This window comes from Notamacropus eugenii, chromosome 1, assembly GCF_028372415.1.
Source record: "Notamacropus eugenii isolate mMacEug1 chromosome 1, mMacEug1.pri_v2, whole genome shotgun sequence".
NCBI classification, from domain to species: domain Eukaryota; kingdom Metazoa; phylum Chordata; class Mammalia; order Diprotodontia; family Macropodidae; genus Notamacropus; species Notamacropus eugenii.
Genome location: NC_092872.1, coordinates 512569216 through 512594859, shown reverse-complemented (window position 1 = coordinate 512594859; position 25644 = coordinate 512569216). Strand labels below are relative to the sequence as shown.

General features: G+C 37.7%; 1 protein-coding gene across 1 annotated transcript; it reads left to right on the top strand.

Moving 5' to 3' along the window:
- The first annotated feature begins 2631 nt into the window (after nt 1-2631).
- Nucleotides 2632-25399, top strand: PFDN4 (prefoldin subunit 4). Its single transcript, XM_072633500.1, has 4 exons — nt 2632-3492; nt 24083-24190; nt 24513-24653; nt 24996-25399. The coding sequence occupies exons 1-4, from the start codon at nt 3469-3471 to the stop codon at nt 25125-25127; spliced, it is 405 nt and encodes a 134-aa protein (XP_072489601.1). The 5' UTR covers nt 2632-3468; the 3' UTR covers nt 25128-25399.
- Nucleotides 25400-25644: the final 245 nt, after the last annotated feature.

Below are 25644 nucleotides of genomic sequence, written 5' to 3'. Positions count from 1 at the left end.
TCAATTCTCTTTTCTCTATTAGCTCCCTCCCTCTAATAAAGTTTTAAGGTTATTGTGAGGATGAAAAAGGACAATATTTGTAAAGCATTTTTCAAACCTTAAGGCTCTATATAAATGGTAGTGATTCTTATTCTTTTTATTTGCCACCACAGTTCATTTAATTTTCTATGTAGGTTCAGCTCCTTGTAATCTGCATATGTAGAAGGAGGGCACACACCATCAAAATCACTTAATCCTCAGTTTATACTTCTTGAGGAGGGGGAACCTTGCTTTATCTTTCTTGGTATCTCTCCCAAAACCTAGAACAGTTATATATACATAGCATATACCTAATAAATGTTTGTATGTGTCATAGAGACAGGGAATGGAATTGTTATTTTATTGGCACTTTACAAATATCTCATTTTATCTTCACCTACCTATGAGGTAGGTTATTATTATCCCCATTTTACAGATGAGAAGACTGAGATAGATTGAGGGTTATGAGGATTGCTTGGGGTCACACAGCTAATAACTTTCTGAGGCAGGATTTTCTTTCTGACTCCAAGTTGAGCACTTTGTTCATTGTACTGCCTCAGTGACTGAGATAAGTAGATCCCAAATGAATAGTGTGTCCATTCAATAATAGCAGTTCATGCTTACAGAGCTTCTTAAGCCTTGCAAAAACATGTTGGTCATAACAAACAAATTTCAGTGACAGAGGGGGAAACCAACTCTGAGAGAGTTGACTAATTTGGACAAGGTCACTCCAGTTGTATGTATCCCAAGTGATTAGATTGCAACTTAGCATAATTTGGGGGTTGCAGGCTAATCCCAGGACTCATTGAAATAATCTTTGGGATCACTCTAGGAGCAGATAGTACAGGGTTGATATCTGTTTTATCCTTTCCCTCTATGGCTTTGGTTTCTTCCGGTTGGCCTCTATATTTTAGGTTACTTTCATTACACTTACTTTGAAGTTATGAGTATTATGAGAACAACAATAATGTTGTTCTTTTGACCCAACAATACCACTTCTAGGGCTGTATTCCAAAGAGATCTTAAAAATGGGCAAGGGACCCCCACGTACAAAAATATTTATAGCAGCTCTTTCTGTGGTGGTCAAGAACTGGAAATTGAGGGGATGCCCATCAATTGGGGATTGACTGAACAAGTTGTGGTATATAAATGTAATGGAATATTATTGTGCTATAAGAAAGGATGAGCAGGCAGACTTCAGAAAAACCTAGAAAGACTATATGAACTGATGCTGAGTGAAATGAGCAGAACCAGGAGAACATTGTACGTAATGACAGCCACATTGTGTGATGACTATAGGAAAAACTTGGATCTTTTCAGCAATGCAATGACCTAAAACAACTCCAAAAAACTCATGATGGAAAATGCCATCCACATCTAGACAAGGAAATATGGATTCTGGGTGCAGATTGAAACATACTATTTGGTCTCTTTTTTTATTTTTGTTTTTCTTTCTCATGGTTCCTCCCAGTGGTTCTAATTCTTCTATACAACATGACTAATGTGGAAATATATTGGATGAGAATGTATACATAGAGCCTATATCAGATTCCATGTTGTCTTGAGGAGGGAGAAAGGTAGCAAGAAGGAGAATATTTAAAATTTGTAGAAGTGAATGTTGAAAACTAAAAATGAATAAGTTTAAAAAAATAAAATAAACTAAAAAAATAAAAAGTAACATTCTTAAATTTTCAAAGAACAACCCTCATAGCAACTAAGCTGGTGTTGGCAAAACAAAAGCAAAAATACAATATTTACTTCCTTCAAGGAGTATATATTTTATAAGGAAGGACAATATGTTGCAACTGCAAACACTCTAGCATACCCAAGATAACCTGCTACCACAGGTTCTTGTAGCTTCATTAGTAGGAAAGACAGCTGTTTAAGGGGTCAACAATCTTTTTTTAATTACACTCACTAGTTCAGTGGAAAAGTCAGCACCCTGAACTTCAGAGAAAACACAAACAAGAGAAAATGCAGAGAAAACATAAGCAGACAAAGATCAACAGACAGGGCTCTACTGCCTGAATCAAAACAATATTGCTATACACTTTACATATATATCCCTGGATGGAGAGAGCCTTTACATTTGAGCAGTCAGGAGTCTGAACATCGGGTTGCTCAGAGGCTCGACCAGGGAATCGCAAGGTCCTTCTCATAAGCAACGCCCTAAAGCAAAATACCAACTCAGAGTATATATACACTTCGCAGAGCCAGAAGGCATCACAATCCTCCTGACCTTGCTAATTAGAAATTAGCAAAAAGTGTGAAAGCCTGCCTTCCTTCCTCTAAGCAAGCTTACCTTAATAGGTGGGGAAGATCTTCAAGTCCCATTAATATGACACATGTACACATATACAACATATATGTTATATCTATCTATCTATATCTATACAAATATTTACAAAATAAACACAAGTAAATTTAGAGGGGAGGCACTAGCATCTGGGGAGACAGGCAGGTACATCTCATAAAGAAAATGACTCATAGAGGAGGAAGACAGTGTTTGATTTAAGCTTTTAAGGAAAATTAAGATTCAAAAAAGAAAAAATGAGGAGGGAGTACATTCCTGAAGGGAATAGACTATGCAGAGGCTCAGAAGACAGATTGTCCCGTGTGGAAAAAACAACAAATGGGCCAGTTTGACTGGATTGTAGATTAGTTAAGGAAGAGTGATGTGTAACAGGACTGCAAGGCTAGATTCAAGCCAGACTGTGAAGGGCTTTAAATGACAGAGAAGTTTACATTTTATTTTAGACATGGCAATAGGGAGCCACTGAGTTTATTGAGCGGGCGTGTCCTATTGTTATAGAACTGTGCTTGAGGAAAATCCCTTTGTTTGCATTGTGGATGAACTCGAGAGACTCGAGGCAAGCATTCCTTGGCTCTTAAGAGATGATTGCAGTAGTCCGGATGACAGGTGGTGAGAGCCTGAACGAAAGCGCTGACCAGGACAGTAGCAATTCTCAGGAACCTCTTAAGCTTTAACTGCTCGCATGGAACTGTCAGGGGCTCAAGCAGCATTTGTTAAGCGGCCACAATGGCCAGACGCAGTGCCTGGGAAGCAGGGCTAAGGTCGTCTAAGGAGGGTTCCACCCGCACGTCACAACCCTCCTTCCTCCCATTGGGCAGCTCTGTCTGGTCCCCTCCGCCTCCTCTCAGCGCTGCTGGAGCAGACTGCAACCTCCCCGCCACACCCCTTTTCAGTAAAGGATGGAGGACGAGGGTGGCTGTGCCTTTAAGAGGAAGATACCAAGTGCTTTCTTGTTTACACCTTCTCTCTCGGCTGCCACATGCTAAAAATCAGGCATAGTAGAGCAGAGAGAAGAGAGCCGAGAAATTTCTCTTTCGGGCGTGGCAATCTCCCACAGAAAGAAGTCGAGAGGTGACTGCAGGGGGGCTGGGCTGACTTGTGCCACCCCTCCCGCCCTGAGATGGTCCAGTCCCAAGATGGCCGCCACCATGAAGAAGGCGGTGAGTGGGGCGCTCCGGGGGTCTGGGGCTTTGGGCCGGGGCGTCGGTGCCTCGGATGGCCCAGGATCTTGGGACTGTGAGGGGATGAAGCCGGCGAGGGGCACGCGGAGGGTCTGAGCTCCTGGGGAGCGTCTGCTTACTAGATGTGGCCCTCGGTTCGAGGGGCCCGCGGCCGGAGCGGCCTTATTACCTTCTCCCCACTCCCGTGGGGCTTGGGGGGACCTTAGGCATGAGGCCGGGGCTCATCCTCGGGCCATTGTGGGGCTGCGCGTCTGGAAGTGCCGAGGGACATAATCAGGGGCCGGAGAAGTCTTTTGGTTCCCCTTTTCCTCTTCGTCCCTGGACTGGGGCCCCCTGAGGACCCGGCCCGGCCCCGTGGGGAGGGGCAGCCTCACTCGGAGGGGTAGAGCCTGGGGCGCATGTGCAGTGGCGGTACCTGGCTGTCTCTCCTTGACGCCCTGGGGGTCTGGGGAGTGGGTGGGGACGCATCCTTAGGGTGTATGGCAAGTTCTCTTTGGGTAGCTGGAGAGATTGGGTGGGGGTACTTGGATCAAGTTTCGTCCATCCTAGGACTGTCGGCTCTTAGGTTTTAGAGTCGAAGGGCTCCTTAGAACGTAGAATGTCAGAGCCAGAAGGACCATAGCGGTTATCTGGTCCAGGAGTTCTTAACCTTTTTGTGTGTCTTGGCTGGACCTCTTTGGCTGTCTGGTGGGACCAGCGAACCCCTTCTGAGAGGAATGTGTCTAAGTAGTAACAATGATAGTAATTGGCACTTATGTAGCATCTTAAGGTTTACAAAGTGCTTAACAACATTATCGTATTTGATCTTCACTACAGTCTTAGAAGGGTAGGTGCTTCACTCTTGTTATTCTCATTTTACAGATGAGGAAACTGAGGTAGATACAGACTATGTATCTGGTCACTCAGCTTGTGTCTGAGGACTGGTTTGAGCTCAGGTCTTCTGACTTTATGGCTAGTGCTTACGTAGAATTACAAAAGAACTAATTGAATCTATATCTGTTCGCTGAATGCTGTGATAAGGACTCCTGATAATCCTACCTGCTCATTTCACAGACAAGAAAACTGAGACCCACAGTGAGGAAGTGAATTGTACAAGGTCACTGAGTAAGTAGGAAAGCCAGTATTCATTTTGGCCACTGGTCTGTGAATCTAGTGTCAAGCACAAATTTAGGCACAGGTTTTCCTCACCCAGTAAGGGCTATGAATTCTCAAAGGAAGCCTGAGTATTTGAGGAAAAAATATATATATGTATGTATATGTATATGGAGAGAGAGAGAGAGAGAGGAGAGAGAGAGGGAGGACATTGCGGCCAACTTTGAAGCCTAATCTCAGTCTGTTGGGATTACTTTCCCTTTTGGGAAGGTTGGGATTTTTACATTTCATAGTAAAAGTGAATTTCATTCCAGTGAAGTGTATGGGAAAGAATGATTTACTTGGATTTAATAGTCTGGGTTTGAATTCCGACCCTCACATCTCATCAGTCAGTAAGCATATTATATGTGCAGGTGCTTGTGATAAAATGATAAAAATAAATTATTCCCACTCTTGAAGGGTTTATAGTCTAACTGGGAAGACAGTATGTACAGATGTATCAGTCAACAAGCACTTATTAAGCTCCTACTCTGCTCTGGCAGTTGGGAGGATCAGGAAGGATTGCCTTTAGAAGGTGGTTCTGAGCTATTTCTTGAAGAAAGTGAGTTAGATGGAACATGTATTGCCAAGTGTGGAACAAAGAGAAGGCTATTTGGTTGCATGGCAATATGAAGGAAGGAAAGTAATGTCTAATTAGGTTGGAAAGATGGGATTTGGCTGAGTTGTGAAGGACTTTAATATACTAAATATATAAATTTATATTTTATCCTGGGGGCAATAGGAAGCAGTCACTGGACTTCTTTGAGTAGGGGAATGGCATGGTCAGATCTACACTTAAGGAAAATTACTTCAGCAGTTATGTTGATGGATATGGAGTGAGGGGTTTGAGAGAAGGATACCAATTAGGAAACCCAACTTTGTAGTATATACAAATAAGATCCAAAATAAATAAAATACAATTTGGGAGAGACAAGCAAATTCCTGGAGGAATCATAAGTCTTCAGCTAGAAAGGACTTCAGAAGCCATCTGGTTTAGCCCCCCCCTCATTTTACAGATGAGGGAACTGAGGCCCTTAACCTCCCTAGGTCACACACATACTAAACATCAGGAAAGGAGATGATTGGAGTTGTTTTAAGTAAACTCAGATGTGAGGAAGTAAGTAGTGCAGTTCAGGTATGGTTGGGTGGCTTCTGCAAAGGCAGGGAGATTAAAATTGAATACAATGGATGAGGAATAGGACGATAGTCAGTTAGAGTGCGGTAAGGGAAGGAATGTCTGATATGCTGGAAAGATTACCTGAAGCCAGGTTGTGAAGGGCTTTAATTGTCATTGTCAAAGAATGAGAGGAAAGTGGAGGCATCTATTGTTGATCATCTTTTCGAGCAGTTTAGCCAGAGAGGGCAGAAGAGATATAGGAAAATGGCATGGATATAGGATAGAAGGATCTAATGAGTGTTTTCTGGGGTTGGAGGAGACATGGACATGCATGTTTGTAAACAGTAGAGAAGGAGAGTAGATGGAGAGACTGAAGATAAGTGTTAGAGTAGAAATAACACAGTGAGCAGTCTGTTGGAGGAGACTGAATGGAATATCACTTTGGCAGGTGGAGGAGTTAGGCTTGGTAAAGAGTAAGGTCACCTCTTCATGTAATACAGGAGTGAAGGAGATGCTGGCAGAAGACATCTGAGTGATATGAAATAGAGAAGAACAAGTTCACAGTGGATGGCTTCAATTTGTTCTGTAAAATATGAGGCAAAGTTCTCATCTGAGAGAGGTGTTGGGAAGGAGGAACTATGAGAGATTTGGGAAGGGATGGAAAGGCTTGGAAGATCCACTGTGGGGTTGATAAGATAGTATAGTAGGAATGCCTAGCATTGGTGAGGGCCTAGTTGAGGTTGTATAACCTAAATGTTTAGTAGATATGATCAAAATGGTTGAGTGATTTTCTTTATCTTCATTCAGCAGCTCATGTGTAGGATTGGAAGTGGTGCATAGTGGGAGAATTACAAGACTGAGGATTATCAGGGGAGCTTGTAACTGTAGAAGAGGACAGTATAAAGTTGAATTGGTTCACCAAGGAGTTAAGATGAGAAAAAAGAGGGAGAATGGCAAATGCAGGGGGATGGTCTGGAGAGAACTGAAGGGTTGAGGGATTGGAGGCCATGGAGTAGACACAGTAGGGTTTGATAAGAGAAAGTAGAGAAAGAATTGGAAAGCCAGTAGATTGTGGTCAAATAAGGGGATTTTGTAATTCTCGAACATGGAGACAGTAAATTTGTGGCTGATGGCAAGATCAAGGCTATGACCATTTTGTGTATAACTGAGGTGGGATGAAAGTCATGGGAAGTGAGTAGGTTGAAAAACATAATAAGGAACATAAGGGTGTTTGAATGAGAATCAGTATGTATATTGAAGTCCCCCAGTAGGAGGGCAGGAGATGCAGAGGAGAGAAAAATTGTGAACCAGGTACCAAACTCATTGAAAAAGGAAGGGGAGTGACAACAACCAGGCTTTTGATTGGGTTGTAGATATGAATTGCATAACCTTAAAGGAGGAAGGGTTACTGAATAATAGAGGTAGAGGGAGAACCAGGGGGAATGAGGGAAGGCATAGCCAGTATTGGAAAAGATGGCCAGGAAGCTGCATCAATGGGGAGCCAGGTTTCAGTGATAGCTAGAAGATGGAAGCAATGGGAGAAGAAAAGGTTTAGGATGAAGAGGGAGGTTTCTTGCCTGTGTCATAAATAACAGAAGAAGGATTTGAATCTATGCCCTCTGACTTCAAAGGCTTTCTACTGTACTTACTGCTTGTCATATTAGATTGGTGTGTGTGTAAATAAATCATAAAACGGGATAAGGATGATTGCTAGAACAATCTGCCAGAGTAGATAGCAGACAGTAGGGTCAAGGATAAAAATAGAGCAGTTGGCGATGGTGAGGACAAGGACTTCTTCATCAGAGACAGAAGTAAAGGAAGCAAGAGTGAGGAGATGATTTTAAAGTGGTTTTGTGATATAAAATAGGAAACGAGGAAGCTTAGGGTGAATGGCCTCTTTTCAGTCAGCTCTGAGATTAGGTTCTCTGCTAAGAGGGTATGGAAAGGAAAAAAGGTTTGGAATAGCTGTCTTGAGAAATGATTTAGAAATCAGCAAAGGAGGGGTGAAAGGATTAATGACTGTGAGGTTGAGCAGATTGTTTAACCTCTTACCTCATTTTACCTCTAGGTAAAAAGTGGATAATACTTGCACTGTCTATTTGGGGGATGGGGTGAGGGAGAGGGAAACATTTCTTATGTTAAAGGTATTAACTTTGTTGCCATTATATGCAGCCTTACATGAGAGGTAGCATGGTATAGTGTGCAGAATTCTGCACAGGAAGACCTAGGTTCCATTTCTGCTACTGATGCTAGTTGTGTGACAGCAGGCACTTGACTTGTTTTAGCTTCACTTACCTCATCTATAAAAATGGCATAATGCTGCGAGAACCTACCTCACAGGGACTGAAATAAGGCAATGGATATTAAACACTTTTTAGACTTTAAAGCTGGGCAGATAGGTGCTGCAGTGGATAGAGCATTGGGTCTGAAGTTAGGAAGATCTGAGTTAAAATCCTGCCTCAGACATTACTAGCTGAGTGACTGGGCAAGTCACTTAATCCTGTTTGTATCAGTTTCCTCATTTATGAAATGAACTGGAGAAGGAAATGGCAAACTGCTCCACTTATTTTTGCCAAGAAAACCTCAAATGGTATCATGAAGATTTGGATATAGCTAGAAAATGGCTTAATGTTAAACTTTAAAACACTGTGTTGTTGTCATTATTGTTTATGCCTCTTCCATTTCCAAGCATTTTCACTGGTCATGTCTCATACTTGTAATGGGAGGACTTCCCTCTTCATCTCTCCTTCCTAGCTTCAGTGATTTCTTTCAGGTCTCAGCTAAAATACCACCTTCAGGTAGAAGCTATTCCTCTTCCCCCCATCAATGTTTGTGCTTTCCCTTTGTGATTATCTCTGGTTTATCCTGTATATATCTTGTTTGTATTTTGTCTCCCCAGTTCCACGGTAACGTTGAAGGGAGGGACTGGTTTTGTCTTTCTCTGTATTCCATTTATCACAGTGCCTGTTGCACAGTAGGCACTTAGTAGGTTCTTCTTGACTCATTGACTGTTAGAATTTTGTGCTCAGTCTATTTTATCAACAAACACTGATCCAGTTGTTATGCTTAATCTGTTTTCAGCATACATTGAACTAGACAATATTCAGGGCAGTAAGGATGCAAAGAGGTCTAAAAGTATTGGATTTGGAGGCCTTGAACAAACCATTTAACATCTTGTCCTATAGACTATATAATAGCCTATACTCTTGGCTCTGAGATTTTTTGATTCTATGACATTGTCTAGCTGAGGAACATAAAATCCAATTGGAGAGGGAGATCATGTACATAAAAAAGATCAGTACTTGTAGGTATTGTATATTCAGCAATGATCTCTCTCCTGAACTCCAGCTCTAAATCAACAACTTGCTGTGGGACATCTCCACTTGGAAGACTTGACTACATTTCAAACCCATCATATCCAAATAGAACTCATTTTCCTCAAAACTCATTCCCCTTCTAAACTTCCCTATTTCTTTTGAGGTATTCATTATGCTTCTTGTCACTCATGTTCAGTTTTAAAGTCATTCCTCTCTCTCTTATTGCTCTCCAATCCATACTCATTCATGTTGATCCTCTCCAGTCACATGCCCACTGTTCTATTTCAAGCCCTCATTACCTGTTACTTGAACAATAGCATTAGCTTTCTGACAGGTCTCCTTGCTTCTAGTATCTTCAATCTGTTCTCCACATAATTTTCAAATTAATATTCCAAAAATACAATTCTGACCATATTACTCCTTAAAAATCATCAATGGTTCCCTCTTGCCTCTATAAAGAAATAAAACTTCCTTAGCATTCCATTTAAATCTCTCCACAATTGTTTACATCTGTCTTTCTGGACTTATTTCATATGAATTCACTTTACAATACTCTTTAGCCAGTATGGTCTCATTCTCTTAACTTGACATGCTATTTCCTTTGTACAGGTTATTTTTATTTTCCTTCATACAGAGAATGTATTGTCCCCTCACTTCCACTTTATAAAATTTCCAGTTTCCTTCAAGGCTTAGCTCAAATGCCATATTCTACTCTTTCCTGATTTCCCTCTTTCTTCTTTCTTCTTGAAATTACGTTATTTCCTCATCTGGCCTCATATTGTATGTAATCTTTTCTTGCATTTAATTTTCAGTGTTATTCTTACTTTCATTTTGTTATAATTCCTCTAACTTTTGGGATCTAAGCCTCTGAGCCTGTATAGTTGAAAGATTATTAGAATTCATGCTCAGGAAATGTTAAACAGAAATTCCTATGCTAGTTAACATGTAACTAAAGGTTATATTCACAGCTGACTTTGTTTCCCCTTCACAAAAAGCATAGTCATCTTAATGTCTTAGTATAGTTTAAAACTGTACTAAAACATGGGATACATTGTTTTTTATGGCACACTTCATATCTTAAGCTTTTAAAGCTTAGGTATTTTGGGACACCTTGTCTTAGTTCAATTTAAAATTTTTAGAGCTAAAACAGCAGACAGAATTTTGGATATGCTGTATGGCAGGCAGCCAAGTAAAAAGCATTTATAAGCAGTTAGTATGAGCCAGGCATTGTCCTGAGTTCTGGGATACAAAGAAAGTCCCAAACTGCCTCTACCCTCAATCAACTAACATTTTAATGAAGGAGGCAACATACAAACTACTATGTATATTCAAGATATACACACATGTATATATACATATATGAGATAACTGATGATAATTTCAGAGGAAAATCACTATTAGTAAGGGGGGAGGCAACAAAAACTTCTTGCTTGGGTTTAAGAAAGGGTTTTAGCTTAGATGATCAGGGAAGCTAGGAAGCATAGATGAAGAGAGAGTGTGTAATAGACATGGGGGAACAGCCAGTGAAAATGCAGAGTTGGGAGATGCAGTGTTTTGTGGGAGAAACAGCAAGGAGACCAGTGTTACTGGATTGTGGAATATATAGAGGAAAGTAAAATAAGAGAAGACTAAAATGTTAGAAAGGGACTATTATAGAAGGTATGGAAAGTCAAACAGAATTTTTTATTTGATCCTGTAGGTAAGTAGGGAGCTATTGGAATTTATTAATGGTGAGAGGGAGGTATCGTCAGACCTATGCTTTAGGAAAATTTCTTTGTTAGATGAGGGGAATTGGAGTTGGGGGAGACTGGGTTCAGGGAGATCAACCAGACAACTATAGCAATAGTCAAAGTATGAAGTAATAAAGGTCTGCACCAGAGTCAAAGGAGAGAAGGGAAAATGTACAGGAGATATGAAGGTAGAATCAGCAAGACTTGGCAACTTATTTGGTATCTGGGATTAGTGAGAAGAGTTGAGGATAACACTTAGGTTGCAAGCCTGGGTAGTTTTGGCAGTGAATAGTGGGACTGATCCAAGACCGGGGCTTTGTAAAGCTTATCCACTGATAGCATGGGGGCAAATGACTTGAGATAGAGGATAGAATAAAGTTGAATTGGCTCACTGAAGGGGAAGGGAGAAGAGTGAAGCCAGTGCAAGGATGATGGTTTGAGAAAAACTGGGGAAAAGGAAAGCTAAACATTACATTGAGGATGAAGAACAGGGTTAGGGGAAACTTTTCTTAGAAAAAAAACCAAAACAGAAGAGATGATTTATTCTTTGAACACCTCAGACAATAGAAATGCAGGAGGAATAAATAAATATAGGAGGCAAGGACAGCAACAGCAGTAGAGTGATGACAGTAAGAGACTTCTCTCTAAAAGTACATGAGGAGGGCAGAGCCAAGATGGCTGAGTAAAGGCAAAACTCACCTGAGCCCTCCCCTAAACCTCTCTAAATACCTTTAAAAAATGACATTAAACAAATTCTAGAGCAGCAGAACCCACAAAAAGACAGAGTGAGACAAATTATCAGCCCAAGACAAACTGGAAGATGAACAGGAAAGGTCTGTTGCACCAGTGTGAGAGAGAAGTGCAGTCCAGCATAGACCATGCCAGGGCAGACTGGGTCCCAGCAAATGCATAGCAGGCTTTGGGGGGATGGAGTCCCTGGCAGCAGTAGTGGTTTCAGACTTCTCAACTCATAGATGCCAAAGACAACTTAGATGGTCAGCAAGAAATGTCTGTTGGACATCGGTAGGGGAGGAGCTCAATACAGTGCAGGCTGTGCCAGCACAGCCCCAGCCCCAGGAAACCAGGAAACAGGCCTTTTGAGTGACTGAATTGGCAGTGGCAGCAGCAGCTTCCAAAGCTCTCAATCCACAGATGTAAGGCAATTGAACAACTGGTCAGAAGGAGATTATGGGATCTCTTTGTTAGCATTGAGTCAGGACTGTGTTGCTTGGATCTGGGTCGCAGTCCTGAGTGGCAGTCCTGGGTGATATTCCTGGTGTGAGGAAGAGCAGTAGCATAGCAGAGTTTGTGGCAACAAAGAGGGGACCACCATCACAATTCCAGGGCATAAAAGGGTGCTTATGGTTGCTCACAAACCAGAACATAGATCAGGAGAGTAGTAACATCTCTCCTTAGATCATAAGAAAGAAACCTTGAAAGAACTGAAAACTTGCAGGTACCTAAAAGAGATTGCTAAAAAGTATCTCTAAAAACAGCTTCACAAAATCCCAGAATCTTGGGACAGTTTGCCCTCCACACTGGAAGCAGAGCCCTTTTTAAAAAAAGAGTTAAAAATTCAAGTAATAGGCTGGAAAAATGAACAAACAGTGCGGAGAAAAACAAAAACAATCTCTGACTATAGAAGCTTACTTTGGTGACAAGGAAGATCAAAACACACACTAAGAAGAAGACAACAAAGTCAAAGTCTCCAAGAAAAATATGAATTGATCTCAGGCCATGAAAGAGCTCAGAATAGATTTTGAAAATTAATAAAAGTAGAGGAAAAATTGGGAAGAGAAATGAGTGTGATGCAAGAAAATCATGAAGAACAAGTTAACAGCTTGCTAAAGGAGATTCTCCCCCTAAAAAAAAACTGAAGAAAATAACATCTTCAAAAACAGACTAGGCCAAATGATAAAAGAGGTACAAAAAGCCAATGAGAAGAATGCCTTAAGAAGCAGAATTGGCCAGATGGAAAAGGAGGTCTAAAAGCTCACTGAAGAAAATAATTCCTTAAAAATTAGAATGGAGCAAATGGAAGGTAATGACTTTATGAGAAATCAAGAAATCGTAAAACAGAACCAAAAGAATGAAAAAAATGGAAGATAATGTAAAATATCTCATTGGAAAAAACAACAGACCTGGAAAATAAATCCAGGAGAAATAATTTAAAAATTATTGGGCTGAAAGCCATGATTGAAAAAAGAGCCTAGACATCATCTTTCAGGAAATTTCCCTGTTATTCTAGAACCAGAGGGTAAAATAGAAATTGAAAGAAACCACTGATCACCTCCTGAAAGAGATCCCAAAATAAAAACTCCTAGAATTATCAGCCAAATCCCAGAATTCCCAGGTCAAGGAGAAAATATTGCAAGCAGCCAGAAGGAAACCAATTCAAATATTGTGGAGCTGCAACCAGAATAACAAAGTTTAGCAGCTTCTACGGAAAAGGATCAGAGGACTTGGTATATGATATTCTGGAGATCAAAGGAGTTACGATCACAACAAAGAATCACCTACCCAGAAAATTGAGTATAATTCTTCAGGGGAAAAAATGGATTTTCAATGAGATAGAGGAATTTTAAGCATTCTTGAGAAAAGACCAGAGCTGAATAGAAAATTTGACTTTAAAATACAAGACTCAAGAGAAGCATGAAAAGGTAAACAGGAAAGAGAAATCATAAAGGACTTATTAAAGTTAAACTGTTTACATTCCTATATGGAAAGATGATATTTGTAACTCATAAGATCTTTCTCATTATTTGAGTAGTTAGGAAAAGTATATATAGACAGAGGGCACAAGTTGAGTTGGATGTGAAGGGATGATATGTAAAAAATAAAATTAAGGAGTGAGGGAGAGAGACGTACTGGGAGAAAGACAAAGGGAGAAGTGGAATGGGGTAAATCATCTCACATAAAAGAGGCAATGAAAAGCTTTTACAGTGGAGGGGAAGAGGAGGGAGATGAGAGGGAGGGAGTGAACTTTATTCTCATCTGAATTGCCCCAAAGAGGGAATAGCATACACATTCAATTGGGTATAGAAATCTAATGTATGATGGAGGAAAGTAGGGGGGAAAGGGATACAAGAAGGGGTGGTGACAGAATGGAGGGCAGATTGGGCAGAGGTAGTCAGAAACAAAACACTTTTGAGGAGGGATGGGGTGAAAGGAAATAGAGATTAGAATAAATGGGAGGGATAGGATGGAGGAAAATGTAGTTAGTGTTTTATAACATGACTATTATGGAAGTATTTTGCATGACTGCACATATATAACCTATATTTAATTGCTTGCCCTCTCAGTGAGGGCAGTTGGGAAAGGAGGAAGGGAGAGAATTTGGAAGTTTTAAAAATAAACGTTAAAATTGTTTTTACATGTAACTGGTGAAAAATAAAATAATAAAAATTTTAAAATGTACATGAAGAGACAGAGGTGAGGGTGAAAATCTTGTGGAGTTAACAGTAAAGAGGCAAGTGGGGAGCATTGTGGACAGAACCTGGTGATGCCCTACTTAAAGGTGAATCAGGCATGTGTGTGTGTGTGGCACTATGTTACAATATGAAAGGCTAAGTAAAAGGGAGACAGTGGAGCAGGGGTTATGGAGAAAGGTCTGTGAATCATTGGGATCAAATCAAGGGCTAGCAATGAGGGAAAGATGATTTCTATGGTCTCAAAAAGAAAAAAAGTGTACAGAGAAGTGGGTTGGGGTGGGGGGAGAAAGTAAGGGAGGAGGGTAAAGGATGGAGGCCTTACTTTGGAGGTAGGAAAAGGTTCCATTGATGAATGCTATGGGTGAAAGATGTTTAGTGAAGGGATTTGAGGAATTTAGACTAGATGGGGCCTGGAGGATTTGGTGCTTGAAAAATCTGCTTGTACTATATTGGGAGGGGGAGATAGGAGTTAATCCTTGGGGGCAGCTGGCATCTGGAGGAGCAAGAGAGCACAGATGTAGGGTAGACATTTCCAGGCAAATTTAGAAAAAAAAAAATGTCTAGCAGGACGAGTGTAGATCAGTGATAGGCTGCATAATCAGAAAGTATTGGGGAAGGGGCCCTACCATGTGATTTTCTGACACCTGCAATAATTGGCATTGTTATAGGAGTGAGATGTTGTAAAAGAGGAATCCAAGCTCTACAAGGCAGTGGCAGAAAGTGCCTTGAGAAGAGAGACTAGAATGGATATCTTTGAAGGCTTTCATTGTATGAAGAAAATAGCAAAAAGAGAAACTAGATAATTATAAGGGTCTTGAATCAGAGAATGAGGGTTTAGAGTAAGCAGAAAGAGAATATAGATAATGAAAAGAGTGAGAAATCTCTTTTGGAAAAGGGTACAAAAATGAAATTAAGAAATTTAAAAAACTAATGAACAGGATTAGCTGAAGGGGAGGAGAGGAAGGGGAATCTTCTAAACTGAAAGGAAAAGAAGGGGAAGAAATGTAACAGCAGAAAAGAACAAAAAGGAACTAATAAAACCCTAAAGGGAGAGGGGTGACAAATAAGAAGAGGGAATTAGAAGCTAGGAAAAGAGAGCCAGTGGGAACAGGGCCACTTGAAAAAAAAATTAAGTAACTGAAGGAACATAGTACTGTATTTATATAGCAGGAGAGGGAAAAATTGTGTCTTGAGACAAAAAAAAAAAAATTAGAGACAGGTGGAGGAAAATATAAACCTAATTCTTATAACTTTAAATGTGAATAGATTAAACAGTCCAATAAAATAGATTCAAAAGGGTGATAGATTCAATCAATTGATTAGTATTTATTAAACACCAGCTATGTGCCAGACACCACTAGTGCCGCAGATACAAAGACGCAAATGATAGTCCTTACTCTCAAGGAGCTTACAGTTTAATGGGGGAGACGAGACATAAACAGCTAAATACAGTACAAGTTATATACAAGATAAATAGGAAATAATTAACAGGAGGAAAGCACTAGAATTGAGGATGGGGATAGCTTCTGATAGAAGGTAGGATTTTAGTTAGGACTTAAAGGAAACAAAACCCTACAATCTGTTGCTTATAAGAAAAAAAAACATTTTAAAAACAAAGACATACAATAAAAACTGAGAGAATGGAAATTTTTTTTTAACCAAATATCAGTTGAATCCAGAAGAACTGGACTTGCCATCATGCTATCAGACAAAGCAAAAACTTTCAAATAATTTTTTGAAGATAAAAAGAGATAAGCAAGGAAACTATATTATCCTGAAAGGAACCCTAGGAAACAAAACCAACATCAGTAATAAACATATGTTCCAAGTGTCATAACATTCAAATTCATAAGGGAAACATCTCCAAGAAGATATAGACAGTATAGACTTACGTACTCCCCTATCAGTTTCAGATACGTCTAAGAAAAAGATAAAAAGGAAAATGTAGAACTGAACAAACTTCTGGAGAAACTAGAGTTAAAAGAATCATGACTTCTAAATGGGACAGCACAAGAATATATGTGTGTATATGTATGTGCTTATGTATATATGTACACATGCATACACATACGTATAATCTCTGTACCACAAGGAACTTTTACAAAAATTGACCCTGTAGAAGGGGACAGAAATATTGCAAACAAATGTAAAATGGCAGAAATAGTTATAGACTATAATATAATTAGAATAGAAATTGGTTCAAATAGAAGGCTGAACAGTGAGATGTTAAACAATGAGTGCTTCAAAGAACAAATCACAGAAACATTATATAAGAGGAGATGATGATGAAACAGCATTATCAAAATTCCTTGATTTCTGCTGAAGAAGTCTTCAGGGGAAAAATCATATCCTTACAGTCATACATTAACAGAATTGAAAAAGAAAGGATTAATGAACTGAACATGCATTTAAAAAAAAAAACCAAACCTAAAATAAGCACAGAAGAGGAGATATTAAATATGAGTAATAGATAAACTGGGAACAAAAAACCCTCATAGAAATGATAAATAAAAATAAAAGTTGGTTCTTTGAAAAGACCAGTAAAGCCAACAATACCTTAGCTAATCTGATTAAAAATAAGAAAGCAGAAAATCATATCAATAAAATAGCAAATGAGCAAGGTGAAATAACAGAACCAGAAGAAATAAAAAGAACGATAAGAACATATTGTACAGCATTATATACTAACAAAACCGATAAAATACTCAAACTATCAGAATACCAGATTGAGATCTTAAATAACTTGGGCTTAGAACAGGAAATAGATTTAATTGTAAAGGAGCTATCAAAGAAAAAAAAAATAACTCTTGGCACTGAGGGATTGATGGATTCACAAGAGAATTCTATTTTACTTTTATAGTTAGGATTCATAACTTCACTAATTATTCTCAGAAATTGGGAAAGAAAGAACCCTATTCAGAGTCTTTTTATGAGACAATATAGTCCTAATACTTAAGCCAAGGAAAGAGAAAACCCGGAATGTGAACTATAGGCCAATATCACTAATAAACATTGACTCAACAATTTTAAACAAAATTCTATCAAACTACAGCAATTTATCCAAGAAGTCATTCATTATGATCAAGTGGGATTTGTGCTAGGGATGCAAGGATGGCTCAACATTAGGAAAACGATTGACATAATTTATCATATTAAAAACCATAACATCCAAAGCAACATCATCATCTCAATAGTTGCAGAAAAAAAACTTTGAAAGTTTAAAAACTTTTACCCTTTCATATCATGAAAATGATCTATCCAAAACAGACCTGTACAACTTTGCTGTAGGTAGGGGCCAAAATTAAAAAAAGCCTAAATTTTTTCAGATCGGTTAGATTAGACACAGACTGACAGTAGTTGGTTGTTGCAGATTATGTGACAAACAGGAGCGTGCATGATGGCAACCATACCATTTTTGCCCGGCAGCCTGAAATCCTTTGGTGCGCCAAAAGCGTATGTTGTGCAGGCTTGATCCAAAACTAAAAGCCAACATCATGTATAATGGGGACACACTAGAATCTTTTCCAGTAAATATGGAACTGAAGTAAGGTTGCCCACTTTCCCCACAGCTAGCTGATGTAGTTCTTGAAATGCTAGCAATAGCAATAAGACAAGAGAAAATAATTAAAGAAATACGTAAAGAGAAGATAAAACTTGTTTGCTGATGATGGTTTCATTGGAAAATTCCAGGAAATCAGCAAAGGTACTAATTGAGACAATTGCTTCAGCAGATTTGCAGGCTATAAAATAAATCCTCAAAAATTAACAGCATTTCTATATGATAATGACAGTACACAAGAAGCAAAAATAAAAAAGGAAGTCCCATTCCAAATAACTGCAGAATATATAAAATATTTGGAGATCAGCCTCACAGAGCACATAAAAGATTTGTAAAGATTCAGTTACTAAGTCCTTCTTAAGGAAATAAAGGAACATAACTTTAGATGGAGGAATATTCAATACTTATGGCAAGGTTGTGCCAACATGATAAAAATGGCAATCCTGCCAAAACGAATTTACACTTTTAATGCTATACTAATGAAATTACTAAGGGGATACTTTACAGAGCTTAGTAAAATAATAAAAATTCATTTGGAAAAGCAAAATAAGTAGAATATTAAGGGAAATGATGAAAAGAAGTAAGGACAAAGTGGGAATACTACTTCCAGCTCTCAAAGGGTATTGTATAGCAACAGTTATATCATCTGATGTTGGTTAATGAATAGAGAGATCAATGAAACAGATTAGACCAGGAGAATAATGAACTCAGTGAGCTCAGTAACCCAGTGTTTGATCAAGTGGAAACCTAAATTACCTAGGGAAAAATTCACTATTTGATTTAAAAACAAAAGTGTTAGGAAAACTGGAAAAGTAGTCTAGCAGAAATTAGGCTTACACTATACCTTACACCACACTCCACAATACATTCTAGGTGAATATGTGACCTTAATATTAACGATCATACTATTAACACAGTTACAACAGGAACAGATCATATACGTCTTACAGCTATGGGTAAGAGCTGTATTCTTAACCAAAGAAGAGAGGAAATTACAAAAAATAAAATAGATAATTTTGATCAGTTGAAACTGTTAAGCTTTGCACAAATAATGTAACCTTTAGGATTAGAAGGAAAGCAGTAGAATGAGAAAAATTCTTTAGATCAAATTTCTCTGATAAGGATTTGATATCCAAGATATGAAAACAATTAATAAAAATATAAGTTACAGTCATTCCCTAATCCATAAATGGTCAAAGATATGACAGTTCTCAAAAGAACTGCAAAGTATTCACAACCACATGAAAAAAATGCTTCAAGTCACTAATAACAAGAAAAATGCAAACCAAACCACCCCAAGGTTTCACCTCAAATCCTTTGAATTGGCAAAAATGACAAAAAATGTTAACAGAAGGTGTTATGAAAAGATAGGCACATTAATATATATTGTTGGTGGAGCTGTGAAATGGTACCACCATTTTGGAAAGCAATTTGGAATTATGCAAATAAAGTGACTAAAATGTCTCTATCCTTTGAACCAGAGACTTCATTACTGGGCTTATTATAAGCCATTGATGAGCAAAAATTACCTGTATGCTCTAAAATATTTATAGCAGCATTTTTTTGTGACAGCTAAGAATTAGAAGCAAAGTAAATGTCCATCAGTTTTGGGGAATGACTAATAAACAAATTATGTTATGACTAAAATGGAATATTACTGTGCTATAAGAAATGATTGTGGGTGATGAATACAGAGAAACACAGGAAGATCTACATGAAACTAATGCAGAGTAAAGTAAGTAGAGCCAAGAAAACAATATACACAGTAACTGTAGCATTGTATATTGAAAGAACAATGACACCAAACAATTAAAAGTAAACAAAACAAAATTATAAAGATTAAACAGGACTTAAAAGAGTCTCAAATGAGCAAACACTCCCTAGTCTACCCCTTCATGGAGGTGGGAGGTCTACAGGTGTTACACATTGCACATATTTTGGTTCTTTTTCAGTGTATTAATTGTGTTGACTTTTTTCCTCTCTCTAAAACCAATTACTATTTGCCATATAATGGGAAGGGGCAGAGGAAGGATACATGGTATACTATGGTGATATGAAAAACAAAATAGTAAAAACTTATTTTTTAAGAAATATAATTGTGGTTACATACTTAGGTACAAAAGCCTGTCTAATGTAGTGTGTCTTCAACAGGAAACTTTTTGTAGGAGGAAGGAAAAACGTTTTCTACTCTTCCTTTTTGCAGCATTTGTTTGTAGTCTTATAGTTAAAAATTTGTCTTTGCTACCATCTGTAAAAGCAGATCTCTATCAACAAATGTTCTCCAGTTTTGTTTAACGTAAATAATAACATTTCTTCTAACAGATCTGATCATCAAACATGAGTGATGCAGTTTGCTTTGATAAATATTTCTTACACATTTTTCTGCACCACGTTCCTACTTTTTTGTGCACCAAGCTGTTGTGCTCCTAGCGTATTATTAGTCCTTTCCTGTGACTCCACTGTGCATGCCTGCTTTAACTTCCAAGTACTCCAAAATTACTCCCCCAACTCCCCCCAATAAAGTGTGAGAGAAACCTCCTAGTTTCTGTGGAGCTTTCTGCTAAGCTTCTGGAGGCCAACAACATATTTGAATTAAATCAGATAATGAGTTTATAGCTAATGAGCAAGCTTTAAAATTTGTAACCATTTTTAATTGTGAAAAAAATCTCTTGAAGTTTGTACTGACTTTTCAGGAAAAATTATTTTTATACATTATTTGTTAGAAATTTTTCCTTGATAATCGGTAATTCATTTCAACAAGAATTTATTAAGTACCTACTTACTGTGTTCAAGATACCATATTAGACTCAGGGTACAAATAAAAAGCAACAATTTCTTTCCTAAAGTACTTTCTATTATATTGGAAGGGATGCAACTTGGAAATAGATAGAATTACAAAGTAACTTGAGGAATAGTATGCTACCAGCTAGGGGATCAAGAAAGGGTTCACTTAGGACATGAAGTCTGAGCCAGATCTTTGAGGAATCTAGAGGGAATGTCTAGTTTAGGGAGCTTGGAGAATGTTGAGTAGGCCAATTTGACTGCATTATACAATATATGAAGGACAGTAATATGAAATGTTTAGGTAACAAACATCTGTTTATCATAGAGAATCATAGATTTAGACCTGGAAAAGAGCTTAGAGATGATCTAGGCTAATTTCCCCCTCCCTGACCCCCAATTTACAGACAAGAAAATAGACCTAGAAAGATTCAGAGATTTGCCAAAGGTCCTACGCAGGTAGAATGTAGCAGAAACAGAATTCACACCCATACCCTCTTGCTCCAAATCTAACATTCTTTCAGTTGCATGTTTACTTCTGGAATGTAATTTTGTTCCCATTATTACATCTTAGAGTATCCATGGTTTTTCGTAAATATCATACGCATTTTGTTAGTGTTATTCTGTAGTCATATGTCAGTTAAGAGTAGAATTGACAAAAATTAATTGCATTTTTATGAAAATTTATTTGTGTTTTGTGCAGAGTAATTCCCTCTTCTGTCCCCCTTCCTTTTCCCCTCGCTGGACCAATATTTCTCACTGCCACTTTGAGCCCCTTCCTCTGACACTAGCACTTCACAACTTCCTTTGAGATTCATTACACTATTTTGCTTTATGCAGTTCGTTATAGTGGTGATCTCCCAATTCCTAGATCATCCTCCTTCCTTCAAGGAGTTTAGTACCTGATCCACTCATCTTAACCCTTGCCTTCATACTTGGAGGCTTCACTGTACCCACTGCTGTCCTTTGGCTTCCCACTTCATTAGTCTCCTCAATTCACAAGATTCATACACTTTTCTTTTTTTTCAGCCACACACAAGAAGGTCATAACTTTCTCAAATCTTTGGGAACCTCTGGAATTCCTTTTTCTGATCACAGCTTGCTGTCCTTTCTACCACACATCTTCTTAACTTATCCTTCTTTACTGTGGCCACAAGTTATTTTGCCCCTCCCCACTCTCCTATTTCATCATCCCTTTCCTGGCATTACTTTTCTCCCCCTGCACTCTTAACTCTATAGTTTAACTATATTTTCTTCTGCCTTTGAATGCTTTGCTGCTTCCCCCTCATCCAATTATTGTGGCTTATGCCTTCCTAAAATCCCACCCTGGGTTACTGTCACCATCTGCTTTCTCTGCTCCTTATGAGCTTCTGAAATAGATGTCAAAACTCTGCTGACTGAACTTTTTACAAATTTATTTTCTCTAATCTTAGTGGACCCTCACTGCTACATGAGAATTCTTTATTCACCTGATTGACATTCTTATACTCCTAACTTAAATATTCCAAAACTTTTTTTCCCCTTTTGTGCTTCCTCTCACACTCTGCTTTATTAAAAAATCAATTAACAGTCATGCTGTTTGCTAAGTGCTTACTAATTGTCAGACACTATGCTAAGTGCTGGAATTACAAAGGAAAAACAAACAAAAAGAAAAAGTAGAGTGCATGAATCATGTTTCTTCCCCCTTAGCTCCCTCCTGTCCTGCGCCTGAGAATCCAACTGCTTCATTCCCTATTCTCTCCTTGTTCTATTCTGGCAAAAGTGACTTTCTTGTCAAATTGTTTACTTCTTGCCTTGTTCCTTCCATTCTCTGTGAACTTTGCCTCTTTATCCCTGTTCTCTCATCTTTAGTCTCTCTTTACATCTTTAATCCTTCCTTGTGGCCTACAAATATGTACAGATCTTCCGTCTTTACCAAACCAATCAAACAAAACTCCTTCACTTGACTTTCACATCCTCTCAATTTATTATCATATGACTCTTCTCTAGTAACAACCAAATTAATAGAAAAAAAAAAGCTTTCTATATTCTTTGCCTACACTTCATCACCTTCTATTCACTTTTCAACTTCCTGAAGCCTGGCTTCAGCTCCACTACTTTCCAGTTACTAACAATCTCTTTTGGCCTTTCTTAACATCTTTGTAGTTTTTGAAACTGCTGACCACCTCCTTCTGGATACTCTTATTCTTTGTTTTTTGTTTTGTTTTTTTAAATTGCTTTTACCTGATTCTTTTCCTACCTCTCTGATTCTTATCAGTTTTCTCTTTTGAATCTTCATCCATGGATCCTCTTGCAGGCTAACTGTAGATTTCCTTTCCCTTCAGCGTCGGTCTAATATATTCTTTTTATCTCTATTCATTCTTACTTGGTGATCTCATCAATTCTCATGGGCTCAGTGATTTTTTTTCTATGTACATGATTCCCAAATTTGTATTCCCTACCTTATTCTCCTAAATTTCAGTCCTGTATCACCACGTGCTGGCTGGACATGACTACTTGGATGTTGCATCTGCTCATCTCAAGCTCAGCATGTCCAAGATGGGACTTTCTCCTCTCTTAATTTATACTTCCAAAATGTCATTTTTTACTGAGGGTACCAGTATCTTTCTAGTCACCCAGTTGCAAAATGTCTTAAGTCCTTCTTGACTTCTCTCTCAACCCCCTTATTCATTTAGTAACCAGGTCTTTTCAGTTCAACCTTCACTACATATCTTCTCTCCCCCAAAATCACAACATTAATTTAGGGCCCTGTTACTAACTCTCCTGGTCTTTTGCAATAACTTCCTAATAGATTTCTTATTTTCAGCCTGTCCCATGTCTGATTCACAGAGCTGCCAAAATAATCTTCCAAATTCACAGGCCTGACCATGTCACTTTACTGCTTAAGAATTGTAAGTACTTCGTTATTGCCTCTAGGATAAAACACAGTATAAACTTGACTTATCAGCTTGATATTTAAAACCTTCCACAGTCTGATTCTAGACTCTTTTCCCAAACTTATTTCAGTTATTCCCCTTTATGTACTTTATGTTCTAGTCATATAGTCTGACATAATATTTTTTGAACTTGAGATTCTATTTCATAATTCTGTGTCTTCACATTTTTATACAGCATGTCCTTTATGTCTAAAACACATTTTCCCCTATCACTTCAGCTTTCTTTTGAATCATTCAAGGCTCAATACAAGTATTTGTGGGGAGCTTTTCCTAGTCTTTCTAGTTGTATACACTTTCTTCTGTGTCAAAATTATCTTGTCCTTTCTTATTTGTGTAAATGTATCTCTTCTACCCCCGGGATGTAAGCTTGAAAGCAGAGACTTTTATCTGATTCTCAGTTCTTTGAATATAGAAATCACTTATTACTTATTGAATTGAATTCTTCCCTATCAAATATGGTGAGAGGAAATAGATAATTTAAAACTTATAGAATAAAAATAATAATTTGTGGTACTTCATTGATTAAAATAAGTTGTTTTATGGAAAAAATAAAAATGTGTTTTTCAGGCTGCAGAAGATGTCAATGTTACTTTTGAAGACCAACAAAAGATTAACAAATTTGCACGGAATACTAGTAGAATCACAGAACTGAAGGAAGAAATAGACGTTAAAAAGGTATTAGGAAAATATTAAACTTCATGGTTGGAAAAAATGAACATGATTTTAGTGATGCATTATAGTTTTTTTAATACTGTGAACTCAGAAATTAAATGTGGAAATCTAGAGGGAATTGTGGTATTGATATCTTGAATAAAGTTTCACTTTTAAAATCATCTTAAAAGTTGATTATATTGGATTTTATTTTTACATTTGGAGATGTAATCTTTTATAAACCGAAATCCCTTTGTCTCAACATGAAAGTTACTTGCTACATGTATTTGTAATAGTTAATTTAAAAAAATCTCCTTTTTACTGATGTTTTCTCTTGGATTTATAGAAACAACTTCAAAATTTAGAGGATGCTTGTGATGATGTAATGATGATGGATGAAGATTCCTTAATGATTCCCTACCAAATTGGTGATGTTTTTATTAGCCACTCTCAAGATGAAACTCAAGAAATGTTGGAGGAAGCTAAGGTATTTTAGGAATCTTTGTGTGTGTTTTTTTTGTTTGTACTATAATTCCAGACATTATGTTTTTGTATATTGATTTTTTAAAAAATTAAGATTGACCATTATACCTTCACTTGTGAAATAGTTAAGCATACAACCATGACTAAAATTTATATTAAGGCTCTTGGTTCTGAAAATGGTGATATCTTTAAATCCAGTTACCAAATTGCTGTGTTGTTCATTTGCTTCTCATTAAATATTAACTTTTAAGTCTTTTAAATGTTATTTCTGGTATAATTCTCCAGAAATCACTTACGAATAACTTGAATGGAATTGCTACTAACCAGTTACCTTTTCCTTTTTCAGAAAAATTTGCAAGATGAAATCGAAGCATTAGAATCCAGAGTTGAATCAATCCAACGGGTGTTAGCCGATTTGAAAGTTCAGTTATATGCAAAATTCGGGAGCAACATAAACCTTGAAGCAGATGACAGTTAAAAGTTTTCTAAATATAAATTTTTTATTTGTTTAATAAACTTGAATATTGGTAACAATGAATTCCATTCTTCATATGATGTTGAAATCAAATCAGCATTTTTTCTTTAAAAAAATTTCAGTCTTTTATTTAATGAAAACTTGCCTATTTTCACATGTCTTGCTTATTTATTTTATATTTTTTAAAGAAAAAGCAGTATACATCTGTGTATTTTGCATAATAATTTCAAGATTAGGGTCTTTGTGTCCTGTTTATTAAAGTCAGTTAAGCAATCTTTGTATGTTTCTATATTATCATTTAGAATTTTTAATTTCACATTTTCATTTACAGGGTTAATTGCAATTGTATGTCTTTACTTCTCTTGAGAATGCTTTGTGTTGGTATCCCCATATATGGGTATCAATAGTGAAGAGCACATCCTTCTCAGTGAAAGCATTATCAAAAAGGCATAATCCATGCACTTATTTTGTTGATTATAGTAGAAAATAACTTAATTTGGTGTCTTCTTTGAATAGATAC